Source organism: Heterocephalus glaber, unplaced genomic scaffold, assembly GCF_053883595.1.
Source record: "Heterocephalus glaber isolate CG9 unplaced genomic scaffold, H.glaber_assembly_v1.0 deba00001472, whole genome shotgun sequence".
NCBI lineage: Eukaryota > Metazoa > Chordata > Mammalia > Rodentia > Bathyergidae > Heterocephalus > Heterocephalus glaber.
Window position 1 is genome coordinate 91,414,339 of NW_028258315.1, and position 23,946 is coordinate 91,438,284.

At 51.6% G+C, this 23,946-nt stretch overlaps 1 protein-coding gene and 1 long non-coding RNA gene across 5 annotated transcripts in view; one reads left to right on the forward strand and one right to left on the reverse strand.

Moving 5' to 3' along the window:
• The window catches only part of Tkt (transketolase), a 25,666-nt gene extending 12,883 nt beyond the window's left edge, over positions 1–12,783 (forward strand). For all 4 annotated transcript variants that reach the window (XM_087181534.1, XM_004864344.4, XM_087181533.1 and 1 more), the window contains 10 exons: positions 3,572–3,763; positions 5,334–5,452; positions 7,324–7,517; positions 8,118–8,282; positions 9,344–9,500; positions 9,647–9,777; positions 10,378–10,461; positions 10,573–10,666; positions 11,595–11,717; positions 12,504–12,783. In XM_087181534.1, coding sequence (XP_087037660.1) covers positions 3,572–3,763; positions 5,334–5,452; positions 7,324–7,517; positions 8,118–8,282; positions 9,344–9,500; positions 9,647–9,777; positions 10,378–10,461; positions 10,573–10,666; positions 11,595–11,717; positions 12,504–12,679 — 1,435 coding nt within the window. In that variant the 3' untranslated portion in view covers positions 12,680–12,783. The remainder of the gene's footprint in view (positions 1–3,571; positions 3,764–5,333; positions 5,453–7,323; positions 7,518–8,117; positions 8,283–9,343; positions 9,501–9,646; positions 9,778–10,377; positions 10,462–10,572; positions 10,667–11,594; positions 11,718–12,503) is intronic.
• On the reverse strand, positions 1,641–5,334 carry LOC147826477 (uncharacterized). Its single transcript, XR_015439182.1, has 2 exons — positions 4,296–5,334; positions 1,641–4,175 (listed from the first exon to the last, which is right to left on the reverse strand). It is a non-coding gene; the product is annotated as an uncharacterized LOC147826477 (long non-coding RNA).
• Positions 12,784–23,946: the final 11,163 nt, after the last annotated feature.

Sequence of the window (23,946 nt, forward strand, 5' to 3'; positions counted from 1 at the left end):
ACGTGGGCAGAGTGCTTGGCTGAGTTCCTGTGTTCTAGAAGGTGCCAGAGCACTCAGCCACATCTCATCAGTCAGGGGAGAAGCTGAGAGTTCTGAGAGTTGCAGGGAGGGTCAGCAGCCTGGCCCATGGGTTTGCTGATTGGGCACCAGGCACTTTGTAGGAAGAACCCCCGACCCCCTTCACATGTACGTGCTGCTCTTAAGACATTCCAGCCATTGTGCTATTGATTTTTTGTTGTTTTTTGTTTTGTTTTGATGCAGGGTCTCATTGTGCAGTTCAGACTGGCCTTGAACTCACTGTGCAGCCCAGGCTGGAACTCAGCAGTCCTCCTGCCTCAGCCTACCGAGTGCTGAGGTTACAGGCATCACACCCTGCTGCCATAGCATTACTTACTGTGGCCTGCTTTCTGCTGGGGGATGTGGGGTTGCAGGCTGTTGAGAATAACCACCCATGTCACAGTGTGCTGGTACACGCCTGTAATCTTATCTGTTCCATAGGCTGAGGCAGGAGGATCCTAGGTTCAAGGCCAGCCTGGACAATTTAGCAAGACCTTGTCTTAAAAAAGAAAGTATTTTAATGCCCCATGGTTCAATCCCCAGTGTGGGGTCGGGTGGGGGTGTATAACCATTTGCCAGAATGGTTTGTTCCTTCCCCTGTTGGGAGCCAGGCCCAGCGCTCATGTGCTATATCGGGTTCCCCTTGACCAGTCCCTGTGTGAGCACAGTTACTTATCCTCGTACAGATGAGGAATCTGGGAAGATGCTGGTGGAAGTCCTCAGGTCAGCGCTTAGCAGCAGCAAGAGTGCATTTTCAGAGTCCCCAGGCTGCTCTGAGAGGCCCTGGGAAGCAGGCAAGAGTGGAACCAGATAGGCAGGAGCTTCCCTGGCAGGAGCCTCGGCAGGGCTCTCCCGGGGCCGGCAGTGAGCGGCCTCTGAGGACGGTGGCTGCCGGGAGCTGCTGGGCCCTGGGAAGTGCCTGTCATGTGCAGGCTGCCTTCATGGGCAGGGCTCGGAGACAGCTCTCCGGGAGCCCTCAGACAGGCACCCTCGCACCCCCCTCGGTTAGGGACACCTGGCACCAAGCCTTCGCTTGCTGGCCCTGGCTGAGCTTTGGGACAGGCTTGGCTGGGACCAGAATCGATTCCCCATGAAATGAAGAGTCAAAGAATGGGATCTATGTTTAAGAACACTTTATTTGTCCTAGAACCAGAGATGTGAATTAATTATTCCCTGCAGTTGGCTGAAATAATTCCCCATGAAGGATCATTTACTGACCCTAGCAGAATGGAACCAGCCAGTTTAGGGAGAAGGGGTCTAGCTGGGTTCTCAGGGGCCGTGTTTGGCTGAGGCCTCAGCCCGAACACTGTGCCTGGTTGGGGGCGGGGGCCACGCCAGGTCACCAAGAGATTATCAGGATGCACCAGGCACCCCAAGGTAGCATCTTGACAGAGCAGACCAGGCCCCTGGCACTGTTTCTCCCTGCCATCTCATTTGAAAGAGAACAGTATTTAAAAAACGGACATTTTTCTTTTTCCTAACCATTTAAATCTAACAATATATTGTGGTTTTTTTCTTTTTGTTGGGATAACCGGGAATTGTACCCAGGACCTTTGCATTGAGCTAATCCCCAGCGCCTTGACCTTTTTAAATTTTGAGACAGGATCTTTCTATATTGCCCAGACTAGGCTCAAATTTGCAATCCTCCTGCCTCAGCCTCCTGAATTGCTAGGATTACAAGTGTGCACCACCACACCTAGTTTCTTTGTGGGAAAAAAACCCCACAGAACTACAACCTAATAATCCTAGTATATATAACTTCTGCTTTAAAAAAAAAAAAAAAAAAAAAACCCGAACCTTCTAGCACAAGCATTTTCTCACAATATCAACTGTCAAGAGCTAGGGTCCCATCTTGGTCCTTTTCCATACCCACCCCCGACTCCACCCCAGGATTGAACCTAAGGCCTTGAGCATCTAGACAATCACCATGCCACTGAACTACGTCCCAGCCCTTGAAAGTAGCTCATAAAAACGTTTGTAACCCCCCACGCCTAAGTCTAACAGCTCAGGCAGTAGCAGCTGGGCATCAGCCCGGGCTTCTGTAGGTCCCCTTTCCTGTTTACAACATCTAGGACCAGGATGACCTCCTGGCATGGGGCTGTTGGACCTTCAGGGCTAGCCTTGTCCCCAGTTGTGACTCCACTCAGCTGTGGTCCAAGTTCCTGGGAAGTGGGTTAGGCTCAGAGCTGCAGCCAGTGCGCTTGCCCGGAATCCCTGTGTGGGAGGCCAGGTTTCCTGCAGGCCTCTCTGGGGTGATCCCTCTTGGGAGCTGCCGTGTCAGACCAGGGCCCCTTAAGGTCTCCGAGTCCCTGGTAACCTTCAGGGAGAGGGAGAGACCCAGTTTCAAAGAATCAGGGTCCAATAGGACCTCTGTGCAGGCCATGGGGCCTTGCTCTTCTGGCCAGGAAAACAACAGTCTGGCCTGGGGGAAGGATTAGAAGGAAGCGCTAGACCCTGGAGGAGGCTTGCGGAAGTGCTGAGTCATGCTGTCAGCTCCGGGCCGCCTGGCTCTCCCTCCTGTTTCCTGTGTGTGGACTTAGAGCAAGATGAGGCCTGAATGGCAGCCTCTGTAGCTGGAGGAGGGCCTTTCCCTGTAGCCCCAGGCAGGGTAACTGTCCTGTCTGAGCCCAGCCAATTGCCAGCCTTATTAGCTGGGGCTGTACAGCTGGAGCTGGGCAGAGAAAAGTGGGTCCCCAAGCCATGGGCCCCCATGACGGGAGCTACTCTTCCTGTCCCTATTGCTGCTGCTCCTCCATCAGCCCACATTTCCTGGGCCTGGAGTCAGAGTCCCTGAACTGGTCCCCCTGCTGCTAGCCTCACTCCCTTCATCGTAGTACCCTTCCCTGGGGCCAAGGAAGGCCCTGGTCTCTGGGTCCTTTATCCCGTGTCTAAAAGTGTCTGTCTGTTGCCCTAAGAGGCCACGCTGGCCTGTGTTGAGGGAGGACAAAGTCCTCACAGGGCCCAGGAGCGCCTGCCTCGATGCACCTGGTCCCCGCCCTGCACCGCTCTGTCCTCGGGCCCCCGGGCCTCTTGTCCAGGGTGTCGCCTGGCCTGCACTGTGCTCCCTAGCCCAGCTCTTCCTGGCAGGAACAGCCTGGTTCCCAAGGGCTCTCCTCAGCTGGTCCACTCAGTGAGTCCCTGGAGTCACCATCTCTGCCTTGGGTGGGTTAGCCCTTCCCATCCTGCAGTCCCCAGTCCCCCTGTACGTGTGTGTCCCTGGGGATTGAGCCCAGGGCCGCATGCGTGCTAGGCGAGTGCTGCACCACTGAGCTCGTCCCCAGCCCCCTTTATCTTAGCGCAGCCAGTTTCTGGGGATCTGGGTCGCTTCCTGCACAGCCATTTCCCTGTGGGGTGTGGATTGGGACTGGATGCTGCTGTTTCCTCCTCCACAGAGGTGCTATGTGTTCATCACATCCATGTGGGCTGTGCCTCTGCCCAGAGAGCAAGCTCCTTGGGCCTGACAGCCCAGGGGAGAGGGACTAGCCACCCCCACCCCCCCGCCTTCTCTCCACAGCTACCGCGTGTACTGCATGCTGGGTGATGGGGAGCTGTCCGAGGGCTCCGTGTGGGAGGCCATGGCCTTTGCTGGCATTTACAAGCTGGACAACCTTGTGGCCATTCTTGACATCAACCGCCTGGGGCAGAGTGACCCTGCTCCACTGCAGCACCAGGTGGACGTCTACCAGAAGCGCTGTGAGGCTTTTGGGTATGTACAAGGCGGGGGCTGAGTGTGCTCACAGCATTAGGAGTCGCTGTGATAGAAGCTTTGTGGAGGCAGGAAGCGAAGCCCAGAGGATAAGCCCCACCTAAAGGTCAAGCCCCACCTAAAGGTCTGTGGTAGCATTTTGGTTTACAATTCCAGACTTCCAGGCATTTGGACTCAGGGGGCGCACAGTTTCCCACCATGGATTTATGGATTGAGGCCCAGGCTTAAATAAGGGTCTTTAGTCATGTGGTTGTGTGGCAGGAAAGTTCTCAGAGAGCTTTGCGTGTAGCTTTGCTTGGTTCTTGGGGGAAAACAGGGAGAAGGGTGCAGCCAGGCTGAAGGACACGTAGCTATGAAGAGGTGCACATCAGTGTGGAGGCCATCTGCTGTGCTGGCCCTAGCCAGCCTGTTCCTAGTGCAGCACAAGAGGGGGTTTCTGGACTCCTCCCAGGTCCTTCTGTGATCGGGAATTCAGGTGATGTCCCAGAGCACAGAGGCCCGTGAGTAGGTGTCACAGGGTGGGGTCACTCACCTCGGCGTCTCCGTCCTCTGCCCCGCTGCTGGTAGGAGGCCTGGAAAGGGAGGGCTTCTCCTGTGGGCCAGGAAGCGGGATGAGTCTGCCCATGATGATGTCAGACTGACGGGACGTCAAGGTCACCTTGTAACACAGCAGGCCTGGCTCTGTGGTTTCTGATGACCAACCGTATGAAGGGAGAGGATGGATGAGGGAGGATTCTCTCCCTTAGACAGAGAGGACACGTGAGGAAACGGAGCCACCAGTCCCCCAGGCACTCCCCAAGGCCACATCGGTCTGGGCATTTGGCATGTGACCCAGACAGCACTTCCAGGGCACTGTGTCCGTAGCCCGGAGGCTCTGAAGCCAGATTCCTTAGGTCCCAGCTCCACCACTAACTGGCTTTGTGACCTTGGGCAAATCATTTGGCCTTTGGTGTCTCAGCTTTACTTATCTGTAAAATGGGGCAACAGTGGCTCCCCTTGGGTTGGGAGCTTAATGAGCAGTAGTGCTCCGCATGGAGCCTGTGCAGTGTGAGCACCTGGTACGTGTTCACTTCACTGGTGCCTTTTCTATTAACGTGCCCACACGAGTCCAGGAAAAGACTGCTTAAATAACATTGCCCTGCCCTCACTGCTTCATTAAAGTGTCCAGCACCATATCCACCAGCTGTGGAGTAATGAAAATGTCTCTTCCAAATAAAAATTGGGCCAAATTAAAAAATCCCGCAAGAACCTAATAGACAGATTCGAAACCTCATTCACTGTGCTCAGAACGGCTCTCAGTAGGAAATGAGTAGATCAGGAATGGAGAAAACAGTACATGAACTAAGCTTTGAATTACTTCAGAAAAGAGGAGGGAAACCTGTTCAAAGGCAAACAAAAGCAAGTAAAATAATACGAAAAGGCAGGAAAAGGAGGAACACCCAAATTGGAAACAGCAGCGTCTTAGGGTTCCTAGCTCAGGTTGCAGCTGTGCCTGGGGCACTCTGCAAGCCCCGCGCCCATCCCTGGGTTTCCGGCACCGGGCTGCCCCTCACCCAGCCCCTCTTCCTAGCTGGCACGCCATCATTGTGGACGGACACAGCGTGGAGGAGCTGTGCAAGGCCTTCGGGCAGGCCAAGCACCAGCCCACAGCGATCATCGCCAAGACCTTCAAGGGCAGAGGCATCACAGGTCTGTATCCCACACCTGCCTCTCTCCGCTTGCCCCGGGACCTGTGCCTGGGGAAACACCAGCCCCTGGCTACAGTCTGAACACCTGGGCCCCAGGGAAGGGAGCAGGAGGTGCTATGCTCCCCAAGGTGACGCAGGTCTGCTCGGCTTAACCGAAGTTTGGTCAGCCTGTTCTCAGCTGAGCGCCAGGTGCAGACAGGGAGGAGGAGGAACTTGGAGCGGGGCTGCGGGCAGAGAGCTCGCTGAGTGAGCAGCCCCTGTGTCCTCACCCTGGCTGTCTGAGCTGACGGGCTGGCATGACCAGCCTCGGGGGCCTGGAAAGCCCTGGGCTCTCCCCTCAGAGAGGTGTGCACCCCTCAAGCAGTAGGAAGTGCTCTGCAGGGACCTTTGTGCGGGTCTGGAAGGTGGTTCCTGCTCCAGCTCCAAGAGCAGGGCAGACACAAGTCTGCCTAGCACCCAGGGCTGTGGGTTGTACCCACCCTGGGCCTGGGATGGCTTTTGCCCATTTTAAAATGGAAAAGGGCGCTAGAAATGGTTAGGGGCAATGAGATACCGTCTTACCCCAGGTAGAATGACTGTAATCGTCAGGTGCCGTGGTACACAGAGCTCCTGCGGAGGCTGAGGCAGAAGGGTCACAAGTTTGAGGCCAACCCGAGCAACCTAGTAGGACCATGTCTCCAAGTAAAATAGTCGCGGGCCGGGGATTTAGCTCAGGCGTTTTGCTGCCTGCTGCGCAAGCACAAGGACCCCGAGTTCAATCCCCAGTACCAAAACAATAAAAAATAGAGTCAAATAGGCCTGGGGATCTAGGCCTTGGGTTCAGTCACAGACAAAAAACCCCAAACAACAAAAAGAATGAATGAAGTACTGGGGCTGGGAGTAGCTCAGTGGTAGGTAGAGCATGTGGCCTAGCATGTGCACGGCCCTGGGCTTGATCCCCGGCACTGAGAGACACAGAGGTGGGACAGAACTCTTTTCGGGGGTTCCGGGGATCGAACTCGGGACCTTGCACTTGTAAGGCAGGCACTGTGACCACGGAGCTAAATCCCCGGCCCTGTTACTTTTTTTTTTTTAAGTTTCCTAGTGACAGAAGGAAGTCTGTGGCACTGTGGGGCCCGATTTCAGGCTCTGGCTTGGCTTCTCATGCCAGATGCCTCTGACTGCCCAGCCGCCTGCCTGTGTGGACTTGGATGTGTGAGGCCGCTGCTGTAGGGCTGGGAAGCTCCTGGGAGGGGCGGACATGGGGACAAGGACTCTGGGACATCGCTGAGGTCTCAGGCCACTGCCGGGCACTGACCCCTCGGCTTCACTACCAGGCAGAATCTGGGGTCCTCGAGCTCCCTGGGGGCTGCAAGTAGTCTGGAGCTGCCGGATCCTGCCTGGAAGGGCTGCTGTCCTGGACTGGCCAGGCTATGACAGCACCTGAGGTGACTCGAGAGCGGGATATTGAGCCTGACTGGCCCACACAGCAAGGCTCTGAGGCTGCTTGCAGGCCCTTTTGTGCTGCTTAGAAGATGCAGCCGGTGACCTCAGCGGTAGCTTCCCCTTCTCACGGCCAGGGTCCCTCCCACATGGAGTCTGCAGCTTCACGGCGGCCCTCTCTGCCTTCCCGGGAGGAGTGGGTGGTGGAGAGGATGGCGCTGCCCCATCCCTCTCCTCCCCACTCGGCTGGGCCCTGGAGAGCCAGGAAGTGCCCTGGAGGCACATGGGTGGCTCCAGCCCTCTGCAGCCCTCCTTGCTGACTGTCCTGGTGCCCGGTGCAACCCCACCATTTCTTTCCTTCCCTCGGGAAGGCCTCCTGCAGCAGGCAGCTTCCAGGCTTCGTGGGAGCTTGTGTTTCACCTCCCTCTGTCCTCCGTGTTCTGCCTGCAGGGATAGAGGATAAGGAGTCCTGGCACGGGAAGCCCCTCCCCAAAAACATGGCTGAACAGACCATCCAGGAAATCTACAGCCAGATCCAGAGCAAAAAGAAGATCATGGCCACTCCCCCGCAGGAGGACGCCCCCTCGGTGGACATCGCCAACATCCGCATGCCCTCTCCGCCCAGCTACAAAGTTGGGGACAAGGTGGGTTGTTGGCCTTGCTTTTCTGGACAGGCTGGAGGTGGGGCAGTCCCAGTTCTCCAACTCGCCAAGGCCAAAATGTACCTTCTGGAGGGAAAGGGATTAGTCTGATGAGAAAGGAGCCCTGAGGTTCCCTCCTAGGGACAGCCAGCTCTGGGATTTATCTGCAGAGGCTCAGAGAGGGCAAGAGACTTGCCTACAGCCACACAGTGAGCTGCTGGGGCATGAGAACAAAGCCGAGGACTCGCAAGTCCTTGTGTCCTTGGTCCATAGGGCCCTGCCCTGAGTGAGCCCGTCAGTGCAGCCAACTCCCAGGCCCCTGACATTCCTGACTAAAGCAGATGAGTGGAAGGGGTGGGGAAGTGGGGTTGGTAGGACATCTTTTATAAGCGGGGCTGGGCCGAGGGACTTCCGGGACTGAAGACACTCACTATAGCTGTTGGCAACCTTACAGGAGTCCAGAGGCCCTGGTGTTGCTTCTTTCTGCCTCTGTTTTTATCCTTCCTTCTTTTCCCTAAAAGCCTCAGGAGTCAGAGGCAGGCAGGGCTCCAGGCCACACATGCCCTGGCTATACTCAGAGCCTGCCCGCTCTCCTCCCCACAGATAGCCACCCGCAAGGCCTATGGGCAGGCGCTGGCCAAGCTGGGCCATGGCAGTGACCGCATCATCGCCCTGGATGGGGACACGAAGAATTCCACCTTCTCAGAGATCTTCAAAAAGGAGCACCCTGACCGCTTCATCGAGTGCTACATCGCGGAGCAGAACATGGTGGGTGCCAGGAGTGGGTTGAGGGGCGCAGTCCAGCCGCAGCTACAGAGCCTCAGTGTGAGGGTGCAGGGACATGGCTGAGCCCCCTGCCTCCTTGGGCAGCCGCATCAGCAGTGCCAGAGGCCAGCCCAGGGAGACCAAGAATGGCTCTGACTTTGACCTTGAGCAGCCACAACTCAGGGTGGTTGTGCCAAGGAGCAGATGTACTGGATAGATGCAAATGGAGGACCTGAAGAGGGCCGCAGAGGTGTGCAGCGGTAACTGCATGGTGAGAACATTTTGGGGTAGACAGCCACATGGCCAGGAGGCTGAACCAGGATGGGCACAGCGGCCACTCTGCTGAGCTCTGGCCCTGACACATGGCAGTTGGGGAGGCAACCACTTGGCAGGAACCGAGTTTGTGAAATAAGGAGCAGTGTCCTTACTCATTTTTCAAAATCACCCCTCTTCTAGCTCAGGAGCCCAGCCTAGTTTTGCACATCCCTAGGGACAGGAACTTTACTCCTAAAGACCACTAGCCTCTCCAAAGTTCTTTCTGCACTGCTCCCTGCAGTTGTGTGTGTGCCTTCCAGAAAGTCCAGTCTACACTGGCAGAGAGTGGGGGCTACAGCAGCCCCAGAAACTAGGGAAAGAGGGTTCCCATTACCTGGCAGGGTTCAGAGCCATGGGCCAGGCAGCTGGTCTGGAACTGATGACTGACTGCTCAGGAGTTCTGGGCAAGGGGCCACTGCCCTCAGCCCCAGGAGGTGGGGGACTGGTCTCTGCAGAGGCCTTGGGGCTCCCGAGAGAGGGGGGTGTCTAGAAGCCTGGGGAGAAGGGACAGTCTGCAGGCTTTCTCCTTCTTGGTGACAGGGTTTGCTTGTTACGGGGAAAGTGTTGCAAAGGAAAATAACTTTCAGAGAATGCTAGACTGCAGAGCAGGTGGGTGTACAGAAGCCACTTGCGTGGCCTTAACAGATTCTAGGACCACAGGGTCCTCCTGTCACCAAAGGGTGGCCTGGGCTCCCTGGGCACCTGCTCTCCCTGCCTCTTTGCGGCTGACCTGGCCCGTCCGCCTCCAGGTGAGCATTGCCGTTGGCTGTGCCACGCGGAACAGGACCGTGCCCTTCTGCAGCACTTTCGCAGCCTTCTTCACGCGGGCCTTCGACCAGATCCGCATGGCGGCCATCTCAGAGAGCAACGTCAACCTGTGCGGCTCCCACTGTGGCGTGTCCATCGGTGAGTACAGCTGCCAGGCTTCCTTACCCCTGAGCTTCCCTTGGCTTTGGACACAAGGTATGGGGAGAGTCGGGGCCAGGATTCCAGGAGAGGGAAAGCCACGGATGGGGGATCTCACTTTAGCTTCTTTTCCTGTCGCACCCCAGGGGAAGATGGGCCTTCTCAGATGGCCCTGGAGGACCTCGCCATGTTTCGGGCAGTTCCCATGTCAACTGTCTTTTACCCAAGTGATGGAGTTGCCACAGAGAAGGCGGTGGAGTTAGCAGCCAACACAAAGGTTGGTCCCATGGCTGTTCTCTCTTGGGCTGGCAGACAGCTCTTCCCTAGGGGACATAAGAGGATCCTAGCATGGAGCTTCAGAGCTGGTCATTTGATGCTCCAGAGAAGTTATTTCCCGACTTTGTTCCTGATGTTTGTGTAGCTTGAAGAAATTAGCCCAGGACAACACATACAATTATTACTGTCCCAAGGAAGACCTTGCCAATCCATCAATCACTGTTCCCTTTCCTTGCTGAGAATCCAGAATCCTCTGCCAGTTTGTCCCCTGACTCTGCAGGAGACTGTGACCGAGTGGTTCTTGTTCCTCTCCTGGTAGACTGGGGGCCTACAACACATTCCCGGGGAGCGGCCCCACCCAGATCCAGGCCACCTGGTAGGAAGTTGCTTCTGGTCCGGGACCGGCAGAGTCACAGATGCTGTCAGGAGTGTTCAGCGAGGTGCAGGCTGCAGGGCAGGCGGGCAGGCTCTTTATCCCTGCTGGAGTAGTGATGGGCTGGAAGAGATCGGCATGTAGGCAGGGTAAATCTAGAAAGACACGGCCTTCTGACGCCAGAGGTGCTGTGTCCTGTGCTCCTCAGTGTGCCTGTTCTGATCGTAGGGCATCTGCTTCATCCGGACTAGCCGCCCGGAAAACGCCATCGTCTACAGCAGCAGTGAGGACTTCCAGGTTGGACAAGCCAAGGTCAGTGCCGTCTGTGTCTCAGTGAGATCCCGTCCGTGGTGGTGCTGAGCCTCCCTCCACCACTCTGGTTCCCAGGCCCTGAGCCTCGCCGACTCCCCGTGTCACCCCCAGGTGGTTCTGAAGAACAAGGATGACCAGGTGACCGTGATCGGGGCTGGGGTGACGCTGCACGAGGCCTTGGCTGCCGCTGAGCTGCTGAAGACAGGTGAGGAGAAAGCGACCCCACAGCCGACGGGTCTGCTTCTGTCTGTTCGGTCTTGGGGCTGAGACCCTCGTGCCCAGTATGATGCTGATTCCTGAGGCCGCAGTGGCCACAGTCCCCACCCGTAGCCTTAGCAGGGTGGTCGGGCCAGGGGCCTGGAGCCTGCTGATGGGGCTCTGGGGCTCGACTCAGCTCATCCAGGCACTAGCCTATTATTTACCATCACTGTGCCTCGGTTTCCCCACCTGTGAAATGGAGCTACTGCACTGCACTTTCCAGTAGGTCTCTCCCGAGGACTAAGTGTGGCTTGGTATCATCATCCGTTACCACTCTGGGCTTGCAGATGTCAGCTAGCGTTAGTGCAGCAGGGACAGGCATTCGCCTCCTGCAGTGGGTCACCAACCACGGCCCGTTTCAGCCTTGCCGAGCACCATGTGAAGTGAGGAGCCAGGGGCATGGCATCCTTAGTAAGGTGACTTCCGAGTGGGCAGGGATTGGTGAGCAGAACAGGGACGACAGCAGGTGGCATGTGCAGAGCTTGGAGGAGCTGGAGGGAGGCTGAGCTCTTCCCTCTGAGAAGGTCGCTCTGCTGGGTGCTCCCCAGACCCTGGTACCCTCCTTTCTGTGGGCACAGCTCCCCTCCCATCACCCCCTAAACCTTCCCCGTCTCAGGCCCCACACATCCCACCCTGCCTTTCTGGACAGCCCACAGGCCCTGCAGCGGCCTGAGATCCCCGGAGGGGCTGGCAGGCATAAGCTCAGCAATGGGGACCGGGGAGCCATTGGTCCTCCCAGGGATAGGGACAGGTCTGTGGGCTCATAGCTGTGTCAACCCACGGGACACTCCCACCCGGGGGCTCTGAGGCCCCCACAGGCAGAGCCACACCGCCCGGCCCCATCAGCCACGCCCCTGCATCTTCTCCCTTCACAGAGAAAATCAGCATCCGCGTGCTGGACCCCTTCACCATCAAGCCCCTGGACACAAAACTCATTCTTGACAGCGCACGAGCTACGAAGGGCAGGATCCTCACGGTGGAGGACCACTACTATGAGGGTACCTGGCCTGCGTCACAGGGTCAGGGGAGGCTGGGGAAGGAAGGTCCTGGGGCCAGAGCAGTGAGGTGGAATCCCCGCCAACCTGGGCGAGAAGGGCTCATGGAGCTGGACCCACAGCTGTGAGTTAGCTGGGTCCTCAAGCCAAGCCTGAGACCTGATAGGAGGCTGAGTCCTGGCTGCTTGAGGGCAGCTCTGGATTTTCTGGGCCACAGCGGCCCTTCTGGGGCTCAGATAAAGGAGGTTATGAGCATTGTGCAGAGTCAAACAGGGAAGGCGGTGCTGAATGTGTCTGCCTTGAGTCCTTCACCAAGCAGCCTCTACAGGTGCATCTGCTTCCGCCCGAGAAGCCCGCAGGAAAGGATGGGCTTGCACTCTGAGCTCAAGTGCAGGCATCTGTGGATGATGGCTGCCCAGAGGATGATTAAAAAAATGATTTGCAGGTCTCATTTGGACTTATAAAAATACTAGCAAGACATGTTGACTCACATCTGCAGTATAGCACTCTGAAAGGCTGAGGCAGGAGGATTGCAAGTTTGTGCCCAGCCTGGGTAACTTAAGGGCTGGGGGTGTAGCTCAGTGTGAATACTCTGGGTTTAATCCCAGTACTGGGGAAGAAAAAAATTCCACAGTACTGTGATTGATTAGCGCTGTCTGCTCTGGCAAGGGGTGTAGAGCATACAGTCTCTGCCACCCTTGGCTTGGGGAGCAAGCAGACTGGTGTAGGGCTGCACCCCAAGCCCTGCTCATCCTGAGTGCTCTCCTGACTCACCTTTCTTTTGCCCAGGTGGCATTGGTGAGGCAGTGTCTGCTGCCGTCATGGGTGAGCCTGGAGTCACTGTCACCCGCCTGGCTGTCAGCCAGGTACCAAGAAGCGGGAAGCCAGCCGAGCTGCTGAAGATGTTTGGTATCGACAAGGATGCCATTGTGCACGCAGTTAGGGGGCTCGTCACCAAGGGGTAGGGAGGGTGTGGAGCACCAGGTGGGGTCCTACACCTTCCTAGAAGATTTGTCAAGGTGCTCAAAGATGTACTGAGAGGAGAGGTAAATATATGTTTTGAGATAAATGAATCGCCCTGAAGTGTTTTCTTTCTTAGTCGAGGGAGCCAGGGCTGGTTCTGGAAGGTGGAGGAGAGGTGAGGCGGCCAGCGTTCTTGGAGGTCCTTGGCCAGGACCTGAGTGTCCCAAGGAGCCGCTTCCCCTGGGTCCGGGCAGGACAGCCGGGACCCACTTCTCTCCTCGCCTGGCCGTACTGGGGAGTTGCCTTGCGATGTGCCAGCTGATCGGGACCCAGGGCCCCACCTCCCCACCCAAGGTCCTGCAGCCCTCAGAGGTCTCCCAAGGTGGGAGGTTGGTGTCCTCATTGTCCCCTGGTTCTCATGCCTCTTTAACGGTACTGGGAGCAGAGGGAAACGGCAGCCTACCCCGTGGTGCCCCACTCCCACACCCCTCCCCATCCTGGGGAGAACTCAACGTTGGTGGCAGAGCTGCAGTTGACAGACAAAAATAAAGGCTCATCTCTCTCCAGCACCATAGGCCTTGGGCTCGGGCCTCAGTGTGCAGATCTGCACCTCAAATTTGTTAAAGTTTAGATTGATTCCTGGGCCTCGGCACTGGGCTTGGGACTCTGCCTTTAACAGCCTCTGATGGAGCCTCTGATATCACACTTGGAGAGCTGTACAGGTCCACGCTACAGCCCTTACGTGCTCTTCTGCTCCAGGCGGATTAGGGTAAAAATAGAGTAAAATCCACAAGTCTACCAGCAGCTGCCCATGTTGGGGTGGTGGGGTGAGCGCCACCTGGTGGCCATCGTTGGTACCGCAATGCTTCTAATGGCATTGGGGGAACTGTCTGAATGGGGCAGGGGTCCTGCGTCTTAAACTGCTGCATCACCTGAGCCTCAGGTCCTCTGGAAACCTGGAGGGGCAATGTAGGGAGGAGCCAGAGAGCTGCTGGAACCCGAATCTTAGCCTGCTTAGGCTGCTGTAATGCACTATAGACTGGTAGGCTTAAAGCACAGGAGGTTTTTATTTTAAGTGGTGGGGATCAAACCCAGAGCCTCATATGTGTTAGGAAAGTACTCCAACCACTGAGCCACACCTCCAGTTCTTGGTGTTTCGTTTCTTTTCTTTTTTCCATTTTTTTTTTTTTTTTTTTTTTTTGGTGTCAAGGTTCAAACTCGGGACCTTGGGCTTGCCAGGCAGGCACGGTACCACTGAGCTACATCCCCGGCCCAGGTTTCTTCTTTCAAAGATAAAAGTTAGATCAGAGCCCCACACTTACGACCTCATTTAACTTGAGTGACTTCCTTGTATGTCCTGTTGCCAGTGACATTAGGAGTTTAGGGCTCCACTATAGTATATGAAGTTAGAGGAAACAATTCAGACCACAGAGGCCCCAGATCTGCCAAGTACATGGTTTCCCCATCCGCTCAGTGGGGAACACTGTGCTAGATGTTGGAGTTGTTTTTTTTTTAATTGGAATTTGAAGTTAAAAGAAAAATAACCTGGGATTGGAATGGCAAGGGGGGGGGTTCTTCAAAAAGCAGAAATTCGTCAACAGGCCACTGACCATCCCACACACACACACTATGTGTGCACACAGCCCACACCAGGGAAAAGCCCGGAGCTCTATGCTTTATCCAGGTCTTACTTCCCAAAGAGCAACAGTTTCCAACCTCAGCCAAATGCTCGCTCCTGAGCAAATGCCAGTCTCTGCCTCAGTCTCCGTCAGTGCCGCAGGTGAGTTTACTGGAAACAAGCCAGGCCCCTGGCTCACGCTGGAGCCAGGTCCACCGGGAGCTTTCACTGCCCTCTAGGACACAGACTTCTGCTGCTTGCCATCTCTCCCTCCTCAGAGACTCATGTCACATAGCTGCAGGTGGCAGTGCAGTGTGAAAGGCTGGAGGCCCAGGGGGTGCTGGGGTTACCTGGGCTGAGGGACACCCCCTGTAGGCACACTGCTGATACTGCAGCTTAGAGAGTTTTCCAGCCATTATGCACTCCCTGTGACCCTGAGCAGGCCCCCTCCTAACAGTGGCAGGGCCCATTTTACTTCCTAAATGATCCCTATGAACTCAAGTTCTCTAAAGAAGCTGCCTTTGTATTGAAGATCCTGTGAACTGTCTGACCTTGGCTGGTTATGACATCAAGGATGAGCCAAAATATCTTGGGCTATAGCTTAACAAATAAATCTATCTTTGATAATCAATTTCAGTGGTGTAGCTTGATACAAAGTCAACATTCAAAAATCAATAGCCAAGAAATAGCAAAGAAAAAAAAGAAAGAAAGAAAAAATCAATAGCCTTCCTGTACACAAGTAACAGACTTACAGAGAGAAAATTAGAGACACAATCCCTTTCCCAATAGCATCCCAAAAAATGAAGTACCTAGGAATCAATCTAATGAAAGAAGTAAAAGACCTTTACATTGAAAACTACAGTACTCTGAAAAAGGAGATCAAAGAGGATATCAGAAAATGGAAAGACATCCCGTGTTCCTGGATAGGAAGAACCAATATAGTGAAAATGGCCATAATTCCAAAATCATTATACAGATTTAGTGCAATCCCAATCAAAATTTCAACAGAATATCTCACAGAATTAGAAAAAATAATCCTAAAATTCATTAGGAACCAGAAGAGACCTAGACTAACAAAGGGAAGGCAAGGGATATCACAATCCCTGACTTGAAATTATACTACAAAGCTACAGTGATTAAAAAAACAGTATGGTGCTGGGGGGAAAAAAGGGCCTGAGGATCAATGGAATAGATTAGGAGATGCAGAAACAACTCCAGACACACTTACCCACCTCATCTTTGACAAAGGAACCAAACACCTTCACTGGAAGAAAGATACCCTCTTTAATAAATGGTGCTGGAAAAACTGGTTTTCCACATGCCTAAGATAAAAACTAGACCCATATCTTTCACCATGCATTAACCTAAAATCAAAATGGATCAAAGATCTAAATATTAAAACAGAAACACTAAATCTGCTGTAAGATAGGTTAGGTAGATCTCTTGAAGACATTGGCATAGGAAAAGACTATGAACAAAACCCAGACCATACAGGAAGAATCAACTGGGACCTTGTCTGATTAAAAAGCCTTTGCACAGGGCCGGGGATTTAGCTCAGTGTTTCCGCCACCTGCTGCGCAAGCGCAAGTTTGATCCCTGGTACCAAAAAAAAAAAAAAACTTGCACAGCAAGAGAAACCACCAACAGAGCTAAGAGACAACCCACAGAGTGCGAAAAAAAATTTTACCAGCTGTTCATCAGATAAAGGACTACTATCTAGAATATATAAAGAACTCAAATCAGACCTCCCAAATTTAAAGACCCATTCCAAAAATGGGCATCTGAAATGAACAGACATTTCTCAGACAAAGAAGTAAAAGCAGCAAATAAACATATGAAAAAATGTTCAACATCACTGGTCATTTGAGAGATGCAGGTGAAAACAACACTGAGATTCCACTTCACCCCAGAAAGAATGGCTGCTATCAAGAAATCAACCATAAGGGCTGGGGATGTAGCTCAGTGGTTCTGCCGCCTGCCTCACAAGCACAAGGACCCAAGTTCAATCCCCGGTACCCGACCCCCCCCCCCAAAAAAAAATCAACCATAGTGCCAGGGATTTAGGTCAGTGGTACCACATTTGCCTCACAAGCACAAGGTCCTGAGTTTGATCACTGGTACCAGGAAAAAAAAAATCAACCAAAAACAAATGCTGGCGGGGCTGTGGGCAAAAAGAACTCGCATTGCTGGTGGGAGTGCACACTGGTGCAATCACTGTGGAAATCAGTGTGGAGATTCCTCAGAGAACGAGGGCTGGAGGTCTCATTTGACCCAGCTATTCCCCTTCTTGGTATCTTCCTGAAAGAATTAAAAGCATCATACCACAGCGATATATGTACACCCATGTTTATAGCACCACAGCTTGTAACAGCTAAATCTTGGAAACAGCCCAAATGCCTGTCAATTGATGACTGGATAAACAAGATGTGTTGGGGGTTTTTTTGAGAACTCTTTATTGTTTAAAAATCGTAAAGATGTATTTTTATGCACTGGAGTACTACTCAGCCATAAAGAAGGACGAGCTTCAGACATTTATAGCTAAATGGATGCACCTTGAGACCATCCTCTTAAGTGAAATAAATCAAACACACATATTTAAATATCTCATTGTTTCTCTGGTGTGAGAAACAAAGTGGACATAAGGACTAAAATGTATAATAGATATTGGGAAATAGGAAGAAAATGTTTAAAGGGGAAAGGAACAAGGGAGGGGGGAGGGAGAAAGGAAGGAAGGGACAAGGAAAAAAGTGAAAATAGAAGAAAAAGTGGAAACAAAGCTTTTGTACATAGGGGAGGGTGTATAAGGGGAGGAGGAAATGGGATAAAATAAAATTTATTTTAATAAAAGACATTTCTCTCTCTCTCTCTCTCTCTCTCTCTGGTGGTGGTACACAGGATAAAGCCCTTTGCATTCATGAGCTACATTCCCAGCCTTTTTTAACATTTTGAGATAAGGTCTTGCTAAATCTCTAAATTGCCCGGCCTGGGCTTGAATTTGTAACCCTCGCTCCTCAGCCTCCCAGTGCTGGGATCACAAGCGTGCACCTCCATGCCCAGCTCAGTCAGTTACTGTAACTTCTGTATCTGACCTAGTATTCTTGGGAGTGAGATAAACTGAATGTAACACTGCAGTAGCAGACGATGACCTCTACCAGCCCTAAAGCTGAGTGCATATAAGCCAACATCCAAGGGCTGGGCCTGGCTCCAGTCCTCAGCGCTGGAGAAGGAGAAAAGATAACATGAGAATCCTACAGCTTTCCCCTGCTTTCCAGTAGCTCCTCTAACTGAGGTTCCCACCAAGGTAATTGGTAATTGTATTGATTTATAATTTTTTTGTTCAGTGCTATGTTCATGTAACCTCTTCTAGTGGAGCATGGGTCATGGTCACTCATGTTTGTCTCAGAATAAACTTTTCTCTTTTTTAAAAGATAAATTTTATTTTATCCCATACCCCCCAACCTCCCCTCCCTATGTACAGAAGCTTTGTTTCCATTTTTTCCATTTTCACTTTTTTCCTTGTCCCTTCCTCTCTCCCTCCCTCCTTTGTTCTCCTTACTATTTGAACACTTTCTTCCCCTTTCCCAGCATCCATTATGCATCTCAGTCCTTATTTCCACTTTCAGTTTCTCACACCAGAGAAACAATGTGGTATTTGTTATTTATTTATTTTGGTACCGGCGATCGAACTCAGGACCTTGCACTTTCGAGGCAGGTGCGGTGCCACTGAGCTAAATCCCCGGCCCCTGATGCGATATTTAAACATGTGCGTGTCCAATTTATTTCATTTATTTTATTATTTATTTATTTTTTTTGGTACCTGGGATCAAACTCGGGTCCTTGCGCTTGCGCAGCAGGCAGCAAAACCACTGAGCTAAATCCCTGGCCCCGATTTATTTCATTTATGAGTATGGCTCAAGGTCCACCCATTTAGCTATATAAATGTCTGAAGCTCGTCCTTCTTTATGGCTGAGTAGTACTCCATTGTATAAAAAAAAAACACATCTTCTTTTTCCACTCATCAGTTGATGGGCACTTGGGCTGATAAACTTTTTTCTTTTTTGTTTTTTTTTTGGTACCGGGGATCGAACTCGGGTCTTTGCTGATAAACTTTTTTCTTAAAAGTAGAGTCACTTAGTGTCAGAAGTCTCAAAAGTGTCACCTTCTGCCCTCATCCTGGTCCCAAGCTCCCTCATCTCGCCCCCAGAAAGCAGCAGTCAGTGGCCTCCTTGTGCTCATTCTCTACACAGCAGCCTAAGGGAAACTTCTGGACGATCTCACACTCCCCCTCCCCCTCAAACACAGGCTACTGCAGAGCTAAACCCAGCCTCTGGGCAGGGCCCTGCATGGCCTCCGCCTGCCCCTCCAGCCTCCTCTTGAACCCCCTTCTCCCTCCCTCTCCAGGCCCCAGGGGAAGCTCTCAGTTCCTCAGCGGGCTCTTCCACTTCCTTCCACACCTCCCACCCCTCCCCAGTCTAGCTGGGCATCTGTACATTTAGGGCTGAGAAGAGGGAAAGTCACTGGCACAGGAAGAAAATGGAGATGGCTCGATGGGGCAGGGATGTGGGGGCCTCAGCAAAGACTTCTGGGAGGAGGGCATTTAGGCAAAGCCTTCAGGTATCAACTGGGTTTTGACTGAGTATTGCAGGAAGCATCCTACTTGGGCAAGAATAAAAGTCTACTTTAACTAGAGGGGACAGTGAATTATTAGGGAGAGTGAATTATTATAGGCAGCTACATTACATATTAATATACAATCAGAGGGCCCAGGATTTAGCTCAGTGGTGCCATGCCACAAGTGCAAGGTCCTGAGTTCGATCCCCAATACTAGAAAAAAAAAAAAAATCAGAGGGATTGGTCCTCAAGAAAGTCAGCACAGGGCCGGGGATTTAGCTCAGTGGTTTCGACGCCTGCTGCGCAAGCACAAGGACCCGAGTTCAATCCCCAGTACCAAAAAAAAAGAAAAGAAAAAGTCAGCACAAAAATAGAGGCATCAGAATTGCAGCTGGAGGCAAATGTGAAGAAGCCAGGCCTCAGGATGCAGAAGCAATAGCCAGGCCTGTGAGCCTCGCTAGGGATAAACAGCAGCTTGAGACTGCACCAGATTAGCATCACCTGGTCCAGTGGGTGCAGCTAGGCACCAGCCGCGCAGTTGGGTGACCAGAACATCCAGGCCCCTACTCCCCTCCCTTCCCCAAAACCATGTACCCTTGCTGTGTGACTGTTTTCCCTATCGGATCAATGTTAACTAAGCGGCTATACTTGTAATCCTACAGGCTGATTATAGTCTGACCCATGTTGTGATTTTGCTGTATAGATTACCCCTGACAAAGGGCTTTGGTGACCACCCACTCGGGACCCTGCCTGAAAATCCAGGGGCTATTCTCCGTGCCCTTATTTCCAATAAAACCCTCCTAACTTCTTTTGGTTTGCAACTTCATTCTTTGATGTGAGACGACAAACTCGACACATCTGATGCCTTAGCAGGTTGGGAGTTATACTTTTCCTACTCAGAGTGAGGCTGAGCGATGAGGCCTCTGATGCCAGTGGACTAGAACCCCAACAATCAGAGGAGAATGGGTTTCTAATCCTGCGTGGCTTCAGGCAAACCCCTGACCCATCAAAAGGGTCTCTGCGTCCTCACCGCCAGTCAGGATGGTGTCACACTCTCTGCCTCACACTTTATATCTCAAGGGGTACTCAGATTAGACTCAGGGGTGGGGTGGCGAGGAGTCGAGACCAGGCCGCCTGGTCAACCAGCCAGGGGTCCAGTCTCGACTCCCACACCCCAACCTCTGCCATTCCAGCTCAGTCTTGTCCTCTTTGGTCCTGGTGTCCTGACCAGGAGAAGGAAGAAACAATTTCCAGGGGTCTCATGAGCGCTCAAAGCGGTCTGTCCCAGGAACCACGTATGTCTAAGGATTCCTATTTTACCTTTAAAACTCGTGTGGATTTTGCATTCTGCTCTATATCACTGTTTTTATAAAAATAATCTTTCATGGCCAGGGATTTAGCTCAGTGGTTCTGGCTCCTTCCTGCCTTGCAAGCACAAGGTCCCGAGTTCGATCTCCAGTACCAAAAAAAAAAAAACCTTTCACATCACTTATTTATAGAACCGGTACTATACCTTCCTTAAATGTTTGATGGAATTCTCCAGCAAAGGCATCCAGGCCTGGAGGGTTTTTATGGTTTTTTGTTTTGTTGTCGTAGGAAGATTTTAACTTCAAGTTCAGTTTCTTTCATGGATCTCAGATAATTTGGATTATTCGTTTCTTCCAGTGAGTTTTTTGTAGCGAGTATTGACATAGGAGGTAGGGTGTAGTGAAGCTGGCTGGGAAAATAAGTGGGACCAGTCAATTACAAGGCCTCAGGACAGCCCCAAATAACTCCCAGGACCCCATCTGTGGGACTTCTCACAGGGTCCCACGAGATGCGGACAGGATACTCGGACCTGACGGCACACTCTGACTCTTCACGGTGGCCAGGGTGCACTTTTACTTCTGCTCTTTTTCTCCTAACCTCTTTTCTTTCTTTTTTTCCTGGTACTGGGGATCAAACTCAGGACCTTGCACTTGCGAGGCAGTTGCGGTGCCATGGAGCTGCATCCCTGACACCTCCTAACCTCCTTTGTTCAGTTTGCTCTGCAGAACCAGTTTTTCCTTCACCTCTCACTTTTCAAAATAAACTTTTGGCACTGTTCTTGGCTTGTCTCATCTAATTTTTTGAGGCAAAAAGGACCTGGAATATATTTAATTAGAGAGGAATTTCTAAGGGAACTACCCGATAACATTATCTCCTAGGGAACTTACCGCATTTAAAGTTGTACTGCTTTAGCAGCACTCCACAAACTCTAGTAAGTTGTATTTTCATCCAGTTCAAAACTTTCTTTTGGCTTATGGATTATTTGTAAGTGTATCATTTAGTTTCCAAATATTTGGGGACTTCCCAGAGATTTTTCTAGGCTGAATTCAAATTCAATTCCAACATGGTCAGGATTGATCCCAGGGCCTTGGGCACGCCCACCCAGCCCTCTACACTGAGCCACATCCTCAGCCCAGGAAATGTGCTTTTGTTTTGATTTTTGGTACTGGGGATTGAACTCGGGTCCTTGCACTTGTGCGGCAGGCAGCGAAACCACTGAGCTAAATCCCCGGCCTGGAAATGTGCTTTATAGCACTTGAATCCTTTTAGATCGAGAATTGTTTTATGACACAGAACATGTACACTTGAAAATAAGAACATGTGCATTCTGTTATTGAGTCAAGTGGTTGCTATTATTGTTCAAGTTATATCATTAATGACATCTGTCTTTCCATTTTATTATTGTGAGAGGTGTTGAAATTTTCAATTATAATTGTAGATTTCTCTATTTCTCCTTATAGCTCTATCATTATAGGCTGCATTTTGTTGTCTTCATCATATCTTTTAGAGATTTATTAGCTGTCAGAATGTTGGATCATTAAGTTTTTAAATATTAAGGATATTCATGCTCTCTTGATGAACTGCCATTTACCGTTATGAAATGACCTTGGTAAAATTCAGCATCCTGCAGTCTACTTTGTGATAATTATAGCTTTCTCGGCTTAGTGTCACCATGGTGCATTGTTTTCTATCCCTTTTCCCCACACTTCATTCGCTTTATTTTTGTATAAAACCCTGTGTTGCAGCCACTGCTGGAGCCCAAGTGTGCCAGCTGGAGACTCTGGTGTGGGTTTCACAAGGGGTCCCCGAATTCCTGGTGGGGAGGCTTGGTGAGCAGTCTCTGTCCAGAGGGCAGGGCTCAGCCTCAGAGGCGGCTTTGGTGGGTGGCACAGTGGCACAGCTGTGCAGTCATCGGTCCCCGCCATCAGCAGCAGCTTCTTGGCCCGGGGACTGAGACAATGCCAGAGCCTCTGGGCGTGGGGCCTGCCGATCTTGTCCACCCCTCCCCCAACTCACGACACGGGCACAAGGGAGAGCTAGGCTGGGACAATGACCCGGCGGATGCAATGGCCCTCTCCCTAGAGCACTTCACACCCAGACCAATATGACCACTGGAGACATGAACAGCGGCGACAAATACCTTGAACCTGTCTGCTGGCCAGCACGAGTCTGCTTCTGCACCAGCACGATCCTCAGAGCTTCATCCTTGAGGGAAGCGATCAGGAAGTCAGTCATTTCAGACTCCTGGATGGGCAGAAGAAGAGCTGACTCTCCTCCAGGACCTGGCCTTCACATTCTTGACCAGCTGGCCCGGCTTGGTGACGGGATCCACTCCTGTCCTCGGCCGCTATGCCTGGGCCCTGGACCTCCAGGGCCTCCTGCTGCACTGACTGTATCATGTCATTGTTGTTTTCCTGAGAAAGAAGCTCCTATCCCTTTAGGTTTATATATTTTCAATTATTAGTATATGTTTCAAATACATAGTAATTGCACTTTACCTTGGGAAATTGGTACATTTACATATCATATCTTGGTCATTTTTACTCCCCTTCCCCCTGCCCTCCCCTTTATATATTTAAATTTGAAGTCTTTTAAAGTCAGTGTATGGGCCTTGCTTGCTTTTTAAAATTTTTATATTTATTTATTTATTTATTTATTTATTTATTTATTTTGGGTACCAGGGATCAAACTTGGGCCCTTACGCTTGCACAGCAGGCAGCAAAACCACTGAGCTAAATCTCTGGCCCTTTTTAAAATTTTTTTTTTTTTTTGTACCCGGGATTGAACTTGTGACCTTGCACTTGCGAGGCAGGTGCCAGAACCACTGAGCTAAATCCCCACCCCTCCTTTTTTTAATTTTAATTTTTAATTTTTTTTCATGCTTGCTAATTGATTGGTTGGTTTGTTTTTTGAGACAGGGTCTCACTATGTAGTTCAGGGTGGGCTTCAACTTACTACGTAGCCCAGGCTGGCCTTGAACTCAAGGTGATCCTCCTACCTCAGCCTCCCAACTGCTAGGATTATCCAGAGGGCCAAGGGACAGAGAAAGGCCCCACACCCTAACAACAGGTGCTGGTTCCCTATGGGAAGTTCGGAGGAAGTTAGGATGTTTGTAAGTGGACCCTCAAGTTATGACCAGCCTCACAAACAACTTGGGTTATGACTGGAATTTTAGTTTTAACCAAAGTCTTGAGTTACGACCCCAATGCCTTAACTCAAAAGATTTGTATAAGGAAGCTAGTGTTGCTAAAGGTGTTACTCAAATTAGTAAGTCATGATCAACAGTGTTAGATGAGGTAGAATGGCTATTATATATAGCCTGAGTCTGTAATTTGTCAAAAAGCTAGGGCTATAAATGCAGATCTTAAAGGATAATCCACGAGTGACAATGGTGAAACATTCTATAGCAGTAAGTGGTGGTTTCACAATTTTAAAGTGAGAACTGGTGTTCACAGCATAACTAGGCATGGTGAAGCAGCCAGTGGTGATAAAAGGGCTGCTAAAAATTACATACACTACTTTGAAAGGATGACACAGAGAAATGGCTTTTGCTCTCATCAAATTTCCCCCTGTGATGAAACAGGCCATTTCTGGAAGAAAATGCCCAAGAAAATGTACACTGCCCATGAAGAGAAGGAAATGCCAGGCCACAGACTATGAAGGGTAGGCTAACCTTATTGCTATGTGCCAATGTGAGTGATAAACTCAAGATAAAGCCTCTCTTGGTTTATC